Below are 16,380 nucleotides of genomic sequence, written 5' to 3' on the forward strand. Positions count from 1 at the left end.
GAGGAGGTCTAGGGCTCAAATTATTCCCCTTGCTCTAACGATCGCGGCGATACCTCACATGTGTGGTTTGAACACCGTTTACATATGTGGGCGGGGTTTCTGTATGCGTTCGCTTCTGCGCGCGAGCTCACGGGGACAGGGCGCTTTAATTTTTTTTTTTTTACTATTTATTTTATTTATTATTTTCTATTTTTACACCGTTTAAAAAAAAAATTGATCATTTTTATTTCTATTAAAAGGAATGTAAACATTCCTCGAAATAGGCACGACAGGACCTCTTTTTTGTGAGATGTGGGGTCAAAAAGTCCTCAGATCTCACAAGTACACTAAAAGATAGAAAAAAAAAAAAAAAATTATTATATAAAATGAAAAAAAAAAAAAAAAGGACCTTTAAACCGGTTGCTAGGCAACAACATTTTCCGTAGCTCCGGTCCTCCAAGACCATAGAGTCAAGTGAGGGCAAGCTTGCCCTCACTCGACATCCTGTCTGTGAGGATCTAGGACCGGATCGTTTTCCCCGCTGCCGGCGGGTCCGGTAAGCGGGGAAAAGGACCGGAACGCGGCGGGAGGGGGGGGGCGCCTCTTCCGCCATCCCGGAAGGGTGATCCCACGGCGAATCCGCTGCTGGGACCACCCTTATCGGAAAGCCAACCGTCCACCGTTTAAAAAAATACCAGGGTTATGGCAGCTATCTGCTGCCATAACACCGGTATTTAGGTTTAAACGGAGGACATATATAAACCTTTTTGGACTTGGACATGGTGGCTGTATGAAGGGTGACAGGTACTCTGGTACTGATGAGCAGATGGCAGGTACTCGGGTACTCCGATAGGCAGGTGACAGGTACTCGGGTACTCTGATGGGCAGGTGACAGGCAGGTGATAAGTACTGATGAGTAGTACTGATACTGATAGGTGATACTGTACTGATGGGTACTGATGATCAGTACTGATACGTGATAGGTACTTGAGTAGTGATGGGTACTGATGAGCAGGCGGCAAGTACTCGGGTACTTCAGGCGTCAGGTACTCTGATGAGCAGGTGGAAGGTACTCGGGTACTCTGATGGGTATGTGACAGGTACTCAGGTACTCTGATGATGGGTACTCCGTTGACAGGTACTCGAGTACCTGTCATCAGAGTACCCGAGTACCTGTCATCAGAGTACCCAAGTACCCGTCATCAGAGTACCCGAGTACCTGTCATCAGAGTACCCGAGTACCTGTCATCAGAGTACCCGAGTACCCGACATCAGAGTACCCGAGTACCCGTCATCAGAGTACCTGCGTACCCGTCATCAGAGTACCCGAGTACCCGTCATCAGAGTACCCGAGTACCCGTCATCAGAGTACCCGAGTACCTGTCATCAGAGTACCCGAATACCTGCCACCAGCCCATCAGAGTACCCGAGTACCTGTCATCTGAGTACCTGATGGCCTGATGGGCTGGTGACAGGTACTCGGGTACTTTGATGGGCTAGTGACAGGTGCTCTTTATTGGGGGGGGGGGCAATCAGTGTGTTTAGCGTGCACTGTAATCGGTAACTAGCTGTTACCACAATCTCCTCCTCACACAGGATCAGTGTGTGAGGAGGAGAACACAGTGACAGCTAGTTACCGTGTTCTCTGTTGACATTTGTGACCGGCTGTGATTGGACACAGCCGGTCACGTGGTAAAGAGCCAATTTCACAGCCTCGTCCCCGATCGCTGCTCTGCGCGCCCCCTGGGGCGCGCATTGCAGAGAGAACGAGCGGCTCGTGCTGGAGCCGCTCATGTGATCGGCTGTGATTGACACAGCCGATCACGTGGTAAACAGCCAATTTCTATTGGCTGTTTACCTTGATCAGGGATGGGCTATGTCCGAGGGACGAGCCTCATCCCTGATCGCGCCGCTGCGCACCGCCGGGGGCGCGCACTGGCTGCTAGAATGGGCCGACGTCATATGACGGCTGCCTGGATCTGTACAACCACTTTGCCGATGTCATATTACATGACTCGGTATGGAAGTGGTTAAAGTCCAGAATTTACACCACATCTCTAAGCTTCCAGAGGCAAGGAGAGTTAAAGCGGAGTTCCACCCAAAAATGGAACTTCCGCTTTAGGTATTCTAACCCCCTGACATGCCACATTTGGCATGTCATTTTTTTTGACAGGTACCCGCTCCCACTTCCACTCGGAGCGCTGCGGCGCCCTGAACGGAAGTTCTCCTCTCCCCCTCCCTCTCTGCAATCTCCTGGGACATGTCAGAGGTCCCAGAAGATTGCCGGCCAATCAAGACGCGCAGCGCGACTCGCGCATGCGCATTGGGTACCCGGCTGTGAAGCCGCAAACTGTCACAGCCGGGTGCCCACAGCAGTGATGCCGGCGCCGAGAGAGAGGATCGAGGTTTCGGGCGGCCACATAGCTGGACCGTTGGACAGGTGAGTGAAATGGCAGGAACTCCGCTTTAAGTGTAATCTGGGACCTGAGTAGAGGGAAGGGATACTCTCTACACAATCTCATAGGGCAGTGATGGCGAACCTTGGCACCCCAGATGTTTTGGAACTACATTTCCCATGATGGGTGATGGCGAACCTTGGCACCCCAGATGTTTTGAAACTACATTTCCCATGATGGGTGATGGCGAACCTTGGCACCCCAGATGTTTTGGAACTACATTTCCCATGATGGTTATGCACTCTGCAGTGTAGTTGCGCATCATGGGAAATGTAGTTCCAAAACATCTGGGGTGCCAAGCTTCGCCATCACTGTATAAGGGAAGATGCACAGTTCAGGCAGTCAATCACAGGCTGTTTGCTAGCGGCCCACTCTCTGTTGATCCCTTGGACTTGGCACAATCTGTCAGAAATGATTCATGCAGAAAGCAGAGGACAGCAGACAATAAAACACGCTCAGTGTTTTGGATTGAGGTAAGTACATACTATAGAAGGATATGGTTTGTTAACTTTTCATGCCAGGGGTTTACAACCACTTTAAGTATAATGAAGTATATAAACATGGGCCCTTATCTTCATGACTCTAGATGACATTCTAGATAGCGGTGCTCAACCTTTTAAAAAGTGAGGGCCACTTGAGTGATTTGGTATCCGGTCACAGGCCACAGTGAACTATGGGGTTTTACCTTCCCCAAACCACAAATATATATGGGCTCTTACTGTCCTGAGCCCCCTGTAAGGCTGCTTTCACCCTGATGCATTCTGGTTTACCCTCACCACAAGTGTAGTGCAGTGCAGCTGCGGCTTAGCTGTGTTTTGCCATAGGCTTCTATTACATCCTGTGGGTGTGGTGCACTTTCAGAAACCCATAAGATATAATAGAAATCTAGGGGGCAGTGTAGCTAACCTGCAGGAAAGCTGCAGGTGCACGGTACTGAACCTGTGGATCAATGTGAAAGCAGCCTAATAACCCTTTTTTAAAGTTGCTAAAATACCCATTGTAAAAGTGCAGTGCATGTGAGATTTAATACTTTAACCTTTTCCTCTTCCAGCTTCTGCTGGCATTGCTCTCCAGGCTACTAGAAAGGTCCCAAGTAGGGTGCACTTGGTATCACTTTGCTTGGGACAGAAGCCACCACAACAGAGCAAGCATCAGCTTATGCGGCTCCTGCTCCCTTCCTCTGCTTCAGGCACTGGCTCCATGCACTCTGATGCTCTGGGATGGTGGGTCGGCAAACCCCTTGATCGCGATCTGGACTTGCTGACCCACCATCCCAGAGCATAAGTATGCACTTCCCTGGTTAAAGGTTGTAGGCTACATCAGAGGGCTCAGGGGCCACAGGTTGAGCACCCCTGTTTTAGGTCATATTTGATTATTGAATGTTTACTGTGAGTAATTCATTCCTATAACTAAGTTCTACTTTACTGTTTATATAATACACACAGTGAAAATTGCATGCGCCTCTTCAGTCGTTTAGGTGTTTTTATAAGGCTGTTTAATATTCAAATTTTAAATTAAATACTATGTGTAAGATTATATACTATTTTGATTTTTTAAGTAACATTTCCCATTTTATATTTACAGAAAAATACAACTACTGTGTCCTACACAAATGTTATTAACGTTCCCACAAACATTGTCAATGGGCTCGTGACAACTAGCAATCTTAGTATTTCCTTTACTTGCTCATACAATATTTCCATGTGGACATCTCTGTTCACAGTGTTTAAGCCAGTTGTGAGGTGAGTAAATTGTCTTCATTCCTCTTCATGCTTGTATCATAAAAAAACACTGTTTGATTTGCACAGCTGTATAATAGATTGCACCATTTGATGCCCATTTATTTAGAGCCCATTCACACAGGGGCAACACGACTTGCCGGGGCGACCTGTGAAGTCGCAGTGCACAGGGTGCGCCGCGACCTCGGTGCGACATGCACGGACTTCATATCATTGAAGTCAATGCAAGTCGCCTCCAGGTCGCCCCAAAGTAGTACAGGACCCTTTTTCTAAGTCGGAGCGACTTGTGTCGCTCCTATTAGAACGGGTCCTGTGCTAATCAATGGCAGGCGACCCACCGCCACTTGTCAGGCGACCAAGTCGCCTGACAAGTCGCGCTAGTGTGAATGGGGACTTATTGTTTGACGCTGAAAGTATATTTTTTCGGACAGTATTTACTATTGCTCTTAAATATAGAAAGAAGTAATTTGTGAAATGGTTTTCACATCTTTTCAGAATAATCGTGTCATATTTTCATGACAGTTTGGTACTAATGTTAATCCCCTAATGTGAAAGGTGAAACAAACCTTAAAGGAGAAGTACAGCCAAAGCTCGTTTGGCTGTACATCTCCTATGGATGACAGGAGTGCAGTTCGTTTTGCACTCCTGTGACCCATTTTCAGCAGAGAGCGGGCTGAAGTCCGTGATGACACGGTGCCTGGACTGACACCCGGCTCAGCCTCTCTATGAGCCCTGAGAACCTAAGCCGGCCGCTCTCGCCCCTCCACAGCTCAACGCTCCAGTGAGTATGGAGGAGGCAGCTGTAAGAACCGTGTGATCGGCAGTGTTCGATCGCTCGGTTCTCAGTGTAGAGGCGCCGGGGGACAGATGCAGCATCGGACCAATGCTGCATCCACCTAGATAAGTATAAACTGGGAAAAACACCAAAAGCCATACTTCTCTTTTATAGCTTATGTTCACTTTTGCAGTGAAATTTGAGAAAACCCCATTATATATTTGTTTTGTGTTCCCATTCAAAAACCTAGGACTATAGGCAAAACTTTTTTTTTCATTTTGGATAGAGCAAAGGAGGGTTATAACACCTATCAGATTTTTTTTTTTTTTCGCCATCTGTGTTCCATTGCAGAGATTTTCCTTCACTTCCTGATCCATAGCCAAACAGCAAGTGAGAAGAAATCCCTGCAAATTAAGGGAATTCCTTGGGGACCCTCAGGTTACTAGAACTAGTGTCCCCATTGGAAAATGTATCCCTCATTATTTTTCTGGGGACAACCCAAAATTTATGATTTTCTTTTACTTTCACTTTCAATGATAATGGTAAACAGGACAAATAAAGAGGATGAACTCATTAACGGGGGAACAGACGACAAAATATACTGACAAGCATTCTAATCCCTCTCCACTCTATCAAAAAAAAAAAAAGTTTTGCCTTTAGTTATACTTTAAATTTAAATAAAAAAATAAAAAAGTATATATTTCTTACCATTTATTTCTTCCCCACACATTTATACATTTTTAACCCTTTGTTAGGAGTGACAGTATTCATATCTAGCTTACAGCTAATAACGAAGAACTGTGAACACTGTACAGACAGGGTTAATAATGCAACTAAACATGAAAATGTAAGGTGCATAATTATATGTAAAGTTCTATGAGCATATGTAATTTAAACACTATAAGCAGACATGCATGTTTTACATTTTAAAAGTGACATTAAACTCTAATTTTACAAAAAATCTATTTAAAGAGTAACTCCACTTTCGTTGGAAAAAAACATTCCCCTCTGGGTAATCTATGTGCATTGCAAGGATGTTAACACATTTTGTTGTAGATTCCCACTTTTTGTTTTTCTCAAAAAAAAAAAAAAGAGCTGTTTGTTTTTCTGTGTCCATGTGCAAAGTGAATGTGAATGGGAGTGACTTTATAGTTATCAATCAGCTGCTGCACTTTCAGGGTTCTAATGAGGAAAGTGGCATGGTCTGCATCCCTTTAGATGCAATTTCCCTTTGGTAATATCTCACAAGAAAATACATTTTTGTTGCTGGGGATGCCCAAAATCTGACTTGTATCTTAGTGGAGACTTTTGTGAAAATCAGTAGGCCAATCACACAAGCAGGAAATGACATTTTTGGTGGGTGTTCTGTATACCATCTGTGTACAGAATGCCTCTAAGTTGCCATATTACATTGCATTTTACAGAAATTTACAGCACTGTAGATTGAAAAAGAAAGGTTTACAATTACAATATGACTTGTGTAGCATTTGTATACGGTATATTATTTATTTTATTTTATTATTTTTTCCTATGAAAGTGCAGTTACCCTCCCTTTAAGTATGTATTTTTAACCAAAGTGACGTATATCTACGCCGGCAGACTTTGTGGTGTTATACCGGGATGATGCCTCTAGCTAGAGGCACCATCCCGGTACCGTGGTTTACAGCTGACGGTCGGCTTTCCGTCAGTAACGACCGATGTGGCTTGGGAGCCGCTCGATCGTTACCCGGGTTACTCTGCTGCAAAAGGCGGCAAATTTAAAAAAGGCTGTATGCAAAAATGCCGTTTTCGGTGTTTTGCATACATGGAAGTGTAGTGGAGGGGTCTAGGGTCTTTTAGACCCTCGATCCCTCCATAAAGTGTACCTGTCACTGCATATTGGTGTTACAAGGGATGTTTACATTGCTTGTGACAGCAATAAAAGTGATCAGATTTTTTTTTTTTATTTAAAAAACCTGTAATAAAGTTAAAAAAAATAATAAATAGGAAAAAAAAAAATTTAGCCGCCCCTGTCACCGTTAGCTCGCGCACGAAAAAAAACGTATACGGAAGTCGAGCCGCAAATGAAATCGCTGTTCAAACCACACATGTGAGGTATCGCCGCGATCGCCAGAGCGTGAGCAATAATCAAAAAAAAAAGAGCTACACTCTAACTCTAAACTGGTAACCGTTAAAAAAATTTAAAGCGTCGCCTATTGAGATCTCTATTGACCGTAGTTTGTCGCCATCCCACGGGTGTGCGCAATTTTAAACCGTAACATGTTGGGTATCTATTTACTCGGCGTGACATCATCTTTCACAATATACAAAAAAATGGGCTAACTTTACTGTTTAGTACTTTTTAAATGCAGTGAAATGGGATTTTTCTAAATTTTTCCAAAAAAATGGCGTTTTAAAGGCCGCTGCGCAAATACCGCGTGACAAAAAATATTGTAATGACCAACATTTTATTCTCCAGAGTATTTGCTAAAAATATATATATAATGTTTGGGGGTTCTAAGTAGTTTTCTAGAAAACAATACTGATTTTAACTTGTAAACAAAAAGTGTCCGAAATAGTGCTGGGGCTTAAGTGGTTAACTCAAAAATCGACCTTCTATTGCTCTCAGCCTCCTCCACATTTTCATATTTCTTTTTTTCCTGCTGTTGTGTTTTGACTGTTAGAGGGTGCCTATGTTTGTTCTCAATGGTCCCACTGTATGCAGGAACATAGCCATCTTCTCTAGCTTGCTCCCAAGATGTACTATGAACTATGAGAATTGTGAGAGCTTTCTGAAAGGCTAAGCCAGCTGCTGGTCAGGTATCTGTGTGGATCCCGATGTTAAAGTCAGGATCCCTCCAGAGTCTGGACCAGCTAAGTGACGTCAGCCAACAGCAGACTTTAGCCCACTGTTGGCTGAATCTGGATGACAGAAGTGCAGAACTAAGTGCACCCCTGTGACTCTCAAGAGAAGCAGGGCAATGACATTTACATATACACAGAAATACTGCTTATATTTCGTTCAGTGGTAATTTCACAAATACGAACAGTACAACTTTGTATTTTTATATTACTGTAAATGATAACAATGGCAAGCTTTTAAACAGATTTTTCTTCCTTTCAAAGCACACAGAACCTGACCTCTGGTAGCACTAGTAGCAGTTCTCTCACATCAATGGCAGCTTATTCCAACCCATCGTATTCTGTACCTGTGCAAGAATCACAACAACAAAACTTGCCTGTAGGTTCAACTCTTTATTTTGGGATGAGTACCCAATTCCCTGACCCTGCTTTTGTTTTGCGGGTTGAGCAGTGCTTTGCTACCCCAACCCCTGATGGTTCTGGCACCACCAAACTTCAGCTGATTCAAGGAGGGTAAGTCAGAATAAATATATCATGGCAGGTTCTAAGGCAGACCGTTTAAAAACACACAGACTTTTGTTTTTTTACATCTTTATGTTCCATTTTTTTCAGCTGTAGTACAGGAGCAGTTGGTGTCCAAGTGATAGGAAATGGTGGATCCAGTGAGGTCCGCTTCAGCATATCCTCCTTCTCCTTCAAGAATTATGACTCTGTCTACATTTTCTGTAGTGCTCGTCTGTGTAGCAAAGCATCTGGAACATGCTCATCAGTAAGTGTTTTTTTTTTTTTTTTGATATATTATTATTCCATATCTATTTGACATGCATTTTAAAAATATGCTTTTCCTTTATTCGCAACATCTTTACATTTTTCTTTTTTTTTCCCCTGCAGTGTGGATCTTCTCGTGATGTTTCTGAAGACACAAAACAGTTCTCTCTGGGCCCTTTCTCTTTTGTTGGTAAGAATTTCTTTATTCAAACATACATTAAGGAATGCTTTCCTGTTCATTAAACTTTTTTTCCAACTTGCCCATTGATGTTCAATATATACAGTATAGTCTCCTAAAGCTGTATGTTTAACTATATAAGGTTCCCTGGAAGCACATTACATACCTTTGCTTCTAAAGTTGGACCTTTGCTGATATTTGTTTTTTTTTTATTCAAGCCTCTAACACAGTGTTTGTTAACTTATGAGCTAAAGGGGGCCTCAAATGCAGCCCCTGACATCACCAAAGGGCAGCACATAATGTTCAATATATTTAATGCTTGAAAGGACTGTCAGAAACTGCTGACCTAATAGAAGAAATTAGGGTCAGATAATGTGAACATGCTACATTTATGGCTGGGGATATGCTCTAAAAGACAATACGAAACTGGGAACCTTACACCGGGCTAGTAGAGATCAATGCTATTACCCTAATCAATGTTCTCAAAACAGACTGCTGAGGTCCATAAGGCCGCATGCGGCCCTCGGGCAACTGGTTGGGATCCATGACTCTAAGGCCTTCAGAGTAATTATTATTTACACTGATGGATGTAACTTTATAGATTGTAATCAGGATTATTGATGCATTTGTGTTGATTTTCTAAAGAAATTGTGCCTGTTAACTTTGCAAATGAATGTACTCTTTGAAAAATATACATTCACTTTGCATAGTAAGTGAATAAGCTGACCTTGTGTTCACATGGCCCGAATGTTGGGAGAGATTTGCCAGTTCAAAAAAAAAATGTCCGACATTCGGCCCCCGTGTATGTCGGTCTGTCAGACAGAAGCCGGATGTGCATACTACAAAAACATCATCCAATCATCTCCCAAACAGTGCTCTCAGAGAGTCAGTCAGAGAGCGCTGATTGGAGTGTTCTGGCAGGGGGGCGGGGGGTTGTCCCCCCCCCCCCCCTGCCAGAACACAAAGGCTCAGCAGGGGTGATCGCTAAATTAACCTTGCATGGTTAGTACAGCAGCTCAAACCAGGGCTGATGTTTTTTTTGGGCTCTGACCAGTAACATAACCAACAAGGGTGATACATTTAGCTAGTTAGCCACTTTAGGAACCTGCCACTATGCCAGCGACAGATTTGTACAGAATTACCACCAGTTCTCAGATTTAAAACTTGTGGTAATTAAGACCAATTCTGGGCTGAAATACAGAGGAACACCAGTACTCAGATTGGGGTATGTCAGTGCTGTGAAGCTTCCATGGATGCGGTGATGTCATTACCTACATATGGCAATGCCCGTATTTGGAAAATTACTTGTGTCATTGGGTGGGTGGAGCCTGGTGGGGAACTGAAATACTAGTTACCCATCAGGTCACCCTTACTTTTAATTGACTGCCACTGAAAGCCACTATTGCATATAAAAAGCAGCTATGGATTATTGAAACCATTCACTGCCGTGCACTGTCATTCAACAGCCAGGTTGACCTGATGGGGAACTAATTTCTTAGTTCCCCATCAGGCTCCTCCTGCCCAACCTCAAAACTCCTCAACCATGCTCCTGCCAGTGGGACGGGGGGCAGTGGCCAGGGATAGAGGGAGTGTATTGAGGAAGGAATGCCCAGTATGGACACAATGACCTCAATGCCTACCATCAACAGTATTATGTACCTGTCTCTGACAGGTACATAAATCAGGCACAGCAGGCACCAACAATTTGTATGGGCCACCCCACTGGAATTCTAAAGGGTGTCTACAACACCTTTTATGAATTCCCCCAGTGAGCATTCACTTTAAAAAGGGAATATATAGGAACTGTGTGTATTTTTGTGGGAGATTCCCATGGTCTTCGCCTATGCAAATTGACTTAAAGCTACAAGATTCATAGTGCATTGTAGATACAAGAGGAAGTGTTACTGAAGGAAACACTGGTAATATTACAAGCGATATTAACTGTGTCTCCAGATAAAAACACCAGGAGTACTTGATCCAGGGCATATCCGATTGTCTCTTGGTGGATTGAAGGAACTCTCAAATCAAAATGCCGATAAATCGCTATGCTCCTGTGTAAATGCAGCCTTAATCATTAAAAACTGCCAACAAATCTTGAAGTCATTTTTACCAATGTAATTTTTTCATTTTTTCCTGGATTATTGTCTTTTTTTAATTTGTATCAAAACGAACTAACTATAACTATGAATTCGTTATCTTATAAAAGGATCTAATAAAACCTATTGCCTACAAAGGAGTTATGAAGTCCAATGCTCCACCAAGTGTTGTTTTGTAAAACAAATTTAGCTGCATGCCTTTCCAGAGAATAAAGTTTTCATACCTTACATAGTTACATAGTTCGAAAAAAAAAAAAGAGGCAAAAAAAACAAACAAATAAAGCATAAATAAATTGGCTCCAATGGGGAAAAAAATTCCTTCCTGGTCCCCCCAGGAGGCAATCGATATTCCCTGGATAACTTCACCTAAAATATTAGTATCCAGTAATATTAATATGTGTTTCTAGAAGTGTATTACAAGCATTTTGGAAGCTTATTACAAGCATTTTACGGCTTCGGGCATTTTGATTAGCCAATAGAAAACACTAGGGGGAGGAGAGCTGGAGGAGATTAGGGGTGGATAGCTGCTGTTTGAGCAGAAAACGTGTGACAAAACGCTCGTTAAACGCTCATGTTGCACATTTTTAGACGTTCCCATTGAAGTCTATGGAGCTCAATCTGCCTCCAATCTGCCCAACGAAAAAAACTCAGGTCCTCTTTTGAGCAATAGGTGTTTTGTTTCAGGCAACAAAACATTCAGATGTGAACATGGGCCATTGAAACTAATGGGATTAGTGGTTGACAAGTTGCCATATGTTATATAGCATCAAAAAAGTTTGCATTGTTACCAAAGTATAAACTTTATTGTCTGACCTGTCAGTTTGAAGCACACAAATTTGACTTGGTGTAATTATTTACGGAGATCTGTCAAATTTGCTGCACAACAAGCCAGTACAACAATATAAAATATGTTCCTGACAACACCCTACTTTGTGCGTGTTTCAAGTGGAAAACAATCACATGCACAATGGTGAATTTAGCATAGAAAACCGTTGGAGGTGGCTTTTTATGACTGCAAATGTAGGGGTCGTAAATGCAAAGTAAACCATTGCAAATGTTCGTAAATAAAAGGCAGCTAGATTTGAACTAAATAGGCCCCTTTTCTGTTGATATTTTGTTGATAGCTTTTGTTCTATTATACTTAAGCCTGAAATATGGTCGCTTTAAAATAAATAAATAAATAAAAGCCTGCCTTGCACCCCAAACCCTGAACGGGCTTTTGCCCCCCTTTTAATGTATAGATACCTAGTAATACTCATCCTTTGCAACATTTCCATGATGGCCTCTGGTCTTCAGTGTGGAATGCTAGTACCTTTACCAATGGCCACGTCCTCCTATTGTGGGGACGTGGACATTTTTGTTGAATTGATTACAGTGCAACCATGCTGTTATTGGATAGAAGGGCTGAAATAAGACTGGTTCAGAGAATGACATGAAAAGTGGCTTTAGGACACCAGTCATCACAACCGGAACTCCTAAGGAGGAATGACGGCCTCTGGTCTTCAGTGTGGAATGCTAGCACCTTTACCAGTGGCCACGTCCTCCTATTATGGGGACGTTGACACTTTTGTGGAACTGATTACTGTGCAGCCATGCTGTTATTGGATAGAAGGGCTGAAATAAGACTGGTTCAGAGAATGACATGAAAAATGGCTTTAGGACACCAGTCATCACAACCAGAACTCCTGAGGAGAAAGATTGTGGGACTGAGGATTAGTTGAATATTACTGTGTGTTGGAATGTTTCATTTTTAGGTACAAGTTAAAGATTGTGAGCAGGGTAGGAAATAGCTTTGTTATTTTTTGTGTGACTGATGTTGGGCTTTAGGATTATCTAGTTCCCAATAGCTCTGAATTGTGCAAAAACCAACATGGTAAAAATATTTTATTATTTTGTCTTTAGATACCGAGGACAGTTCTGCTGTCTCCCACAAAGGTAAGAAAAACTACTTGAAAATATGCTTTCTGAAAAATTCAAACATTGTCGTAGACTTTAACGCACATGTGATTTTTAAACAACTCACCATAAATACATTTAACTTCAAAAGAACAGTTGTTATGCATGCTACTTATCAGAGACCCACCCTTCTATATGTGTATTCTTTTATATTGCCATAGACACAGTGCATTTGAGTTTTTAGTAGTGCTTTTGCAATTATTAGCGCTAATCTTAGTGGTTGTGAAGGGAAAAGGTTTTTTTTCTTACCTCATGCATTCTCTGAATTAGGGTAAAAATCCTTCCACTACCATGGTAGTGGAAGGATAAGTGAATAAATAATCCAATATTGGTGTTAAAGTGACAAAAGTGGGAAACGTTACTCAAATAAATATGTAATTCATAATAAATAACTAGTGGTCCAGGAACGATGTCAAGGTGACCGGTGCTGTGAGCTCAAATGAGCAATATATTGTGGCTATAAAGGTAAAAAAAAGTCCAATTGGTGTTCCAGGGATGTTAACCCAGAGATTCAAGGTGGATCCTAAGGTGGTCCACTTCGTGGGGTGCAGGTGAAGGGTAAGGAGTGCCTCCCTTATGATTATGCCCACACTCACCGGAACTCCTTACCCCTACAGGGGTAAACAGCGTTGTAAATCTCAGGGGGACACTGGGGGTTCCTCTCCACTATGCCATTCACTGAAGCTTAGACACCTCCTCAAGCGCGCATGTCGGAGAGCATGCTTAGCTGAGAAAACACCTCCTCCTCTCCTCCCCTCCCCTCCGGAAGGATCCTGGGATTTATGACCTTATTTGCCTTGTAATGATGGGCTCAATTTGTGATGTCATGGCTGATTGTTTCCCCTTTGTCCATGCATTAATTCAGCTTGCTTCTTCCTCCAAATGCAGCCTCCTTGCAGTGTCTTTTCTCTTCACTCAGCTGCATGTGCCTCCCCAGCTACGCTGCACCGGTCACCTGGACCACTAGTTATTTATTATGAATTACATATTTATTTGAATCACGTTTCCCACTTTTGTCCCTTTAACACCAATATTGGATTATTTATTCACTTATTTTGCTCATCATTTTTATTTATTAAATGATATTCTTGGAATATTAATTTACTCACCTATCACCTATTAATGCTCTCTGGGATTGGCATTTTTTTGCCATTTACTCCACTTGTGCACTTTATTTACTATTGCACTTTATTCTATTTTCCGTTTTTTTGGCAAGTTTTTCTTGCCAATTATTTATTACTCTCGCCTCTTGCACTTTATAGATTTGTGCAACGCATCATATTCCTGCACTTCAAAGCACTTCGTTTTATCTATTGGAATGTTTTATTTTAGCATTGCATTTGATTTGCATTTGAATCTTCCAATATTATCTTACATACCCGGCTACTTTAATTTGTCATTTTACCTATATTTATTCCAGCCCTGTGTCTTATGGTCTTATACACTTTGGGATTTTACAATCTATATCTATTTATTCAGATTTCCTTTTAATATTGGCAGCGCCATCTACCGTAACCCCACTCCCATTTTATTAGTAAGAGAAGTTCCCCATACTAGCTGTCATTTTTTTAAATCAGCGCGACCCACATGGTCGTGTCATTCATTCACATAGTTCTGCGTGTGAATGAACTACAAACCCCGACATAATTTGAAGCTGTTGACTTGTAGTTCTCAATAAACTACCACGGCACTGTGGAGTGCCATGGTAGTTGATTGATTTTTCCTGTCAATGTATCTGCTTGGGATGTACGGTCACACAGAGATACAATTACAGAGCTGCAAGAGACGGGCATGGCACCAGTGATCTGCTGATCGCTGATGCAATGCTTTACAGGCTCAAAAAAGAAATAAAAATAAATGCACGTTATTTTACCTGCAATAAAATGTGCATTTATTTATTTATTTATTTATTTTTAAAGTGAACTTATCCGTTAAGTATGCATTTAGTGGATATTTTTTTTATATTATCAAAAGAGTGTGGCAAGGGTATGCCATCTGTCAATAGAAAGAAAATAAGGGCAAAATCCAAAATTTTAGAGTTGTCCCCAGAACACAAAGTAAGGGGAAATCTGTCTAAAGCTGGCCCTACACTAAACGATCTGATTGTACAATCTGCTATGTTGTGCAAGGACCTGTCTGATTTTCTTCTACGCTCTTGTTGCATCTCTGGGAAACTTTTCCAGTGGTACACAGACACCAAAGAATAATCTAAGTGTAGACTTTTTTTGATACGTTTAATAGATAAAATTATGCACTCACATCTGCAAGCATATGCTCATGTCAAGGAAACCCATAGGAAAAGTTCCGATGTAGGTAAGTGATGAAGAATGGTCATCCAGTCCCAAGCATCCATCCCGCTGGAGCCGAGATCCCCTCGCCGTGGCCGGCAAGTACGGCGGAGCTGGAAACAGGAAGCAGGCTCGGTATGGTAACTGAAAGTGAGGCTTGGTTGATGGTCGGATAAGGATGACGTCATCTGTGTGCGTGCTGCCTGGGGGAGGGCAGCCGTGCTCCTTCTTCAAGGCAGCACCCATGCTCGGAAACGCATCGCACACAGATGACGTCATCCTTATCCGACCATCAACCAAGCCTCACTTTCAGTTACCATACCGAGCCTGGTTCCTGTTTCCAGCTCCGCTGTACTTGCCGGCCACGGCGTGGGGATCTCGGCTCCAGCGGGATGGATGCTTAGGACTGGATGACCATTCTTCATCACTTACCTACATCGGAACTTTTCCTATGGGTTTCCTTGACATGAGCATATGCTTGCAGATGTGAGTGCATAATTTTATCTATTAAATGTATCAAAAAAAGTCTACACTTAGAGGAGCCTCTGTCTTTCTTTGTTTTTAGCCCTGTGGAACCCCTTGCTTTGGTTTCTGGATGGCTGCCCTATATGGTGGACTTTTTCTCTCCATGTGCCATTAATGATTCCTTTGACTCCCGTGGACTCTGGTCTATAATGTGTGATCTATGCGCCTGTCACAATTTTGTACCAAAGAATAATCTGGTGGTGTTTTTAACCCTTCCCTACTCTATCCAAAACAAATAAAGTTTTGGTTATATATACATTTGAAGTATATAGCTAGGGGGCTTATTTGACTTTGAAAAACCATTTGACCAGGCTCTCTTTCTATTCTTTTTTTTTCACTTCTTTGAATAGAATGGGGCTTTGTTAAAGTCCCAAAACAAGTAATGCATAATGCACATTTATAGAAAAGTACGAGGTACACAAAATGTCTAGACTTGTCTAAATCCCATGATTTTTTTGACAATATATCTTTGTCTGCAGGTCTGTCTCTAACCATACTCATGGCTAGCCTTCTGACAACCTGGATACTGCTTATGTCTGAGTACTAAAATACTGGGTTGCCGAGAAGAGGAGAAGAGGGTGCATTTTAATTTTCCTGAACCAGCTGATCATTTGCACAGCCACGTGAATTTGCGTTCTACACTTTGTAGGCTCTGATGCAGCATTATATATATATATATATATGAGATAAAACTGTATTTATTGTTCTTCTGTGAGCAAATAAAAGGATTTCACGAGGCTTCAAAAATGGCCATAGTCATGTATACGATATTTATAATC

General features: G+C 42.1%; 1 protein-coding gene across 1 annotated transcript in view; it reads left to right on the forward strand.

The window, feature by feature from the left end:
• The window catches only part of LOC309548073 (uncharacterized protein), a gene marked incomplete at its 5' end in the record, with an annotated part of 124,880 nt that extends 108,709 nt beyond the window's left edge, over positions 1 to 16,171 (forward strand). The window contains 6 exons of the mRNA XM_082248042.1: positions 4,020 to 4,177; positions 8,055 to 8,303; positions 8,403 to 8,559; positions 8,682 to 8,748; positions 12,735 to 12,767; positions 16,081 to 16,171. Coding sequence (XP_082104168.1) covers positions 4,020 to 4,177; positions 8,055 to 8,303; positions 8,403 to 8,559; positions 8,682 to 8,748; positions 12,735 to 12,767; positions 16,081 to 16,148 — 732 coding nt within the window. The 3' untranslated portion in view covers positions 16,149 to 16,171. The remainder of the gene's footprint in view (positions 1 to 4,019; positions 4,178 to 8,054; positions 8,304 to 8,402; positions 8,560 to 8,681; positions 8,749 to 12,734; positions 12,768 to 16,080) is intronic.
• Between the last annotated feature and the right edge of the window lie 209 nt (positions 16,172 to 16,380).

This window comes from Pelophylax lessonae (genome assembly GCF_965119305.1).
Source record: "Pelophylax lessonae genome assembly, chromosome: 2".
Lineage (NCBI taxonomy): Eukaryota > Metazoa > Chordata > Amphibia > Anura > Ranidae > Pelophylax > Pelophylax lessonae.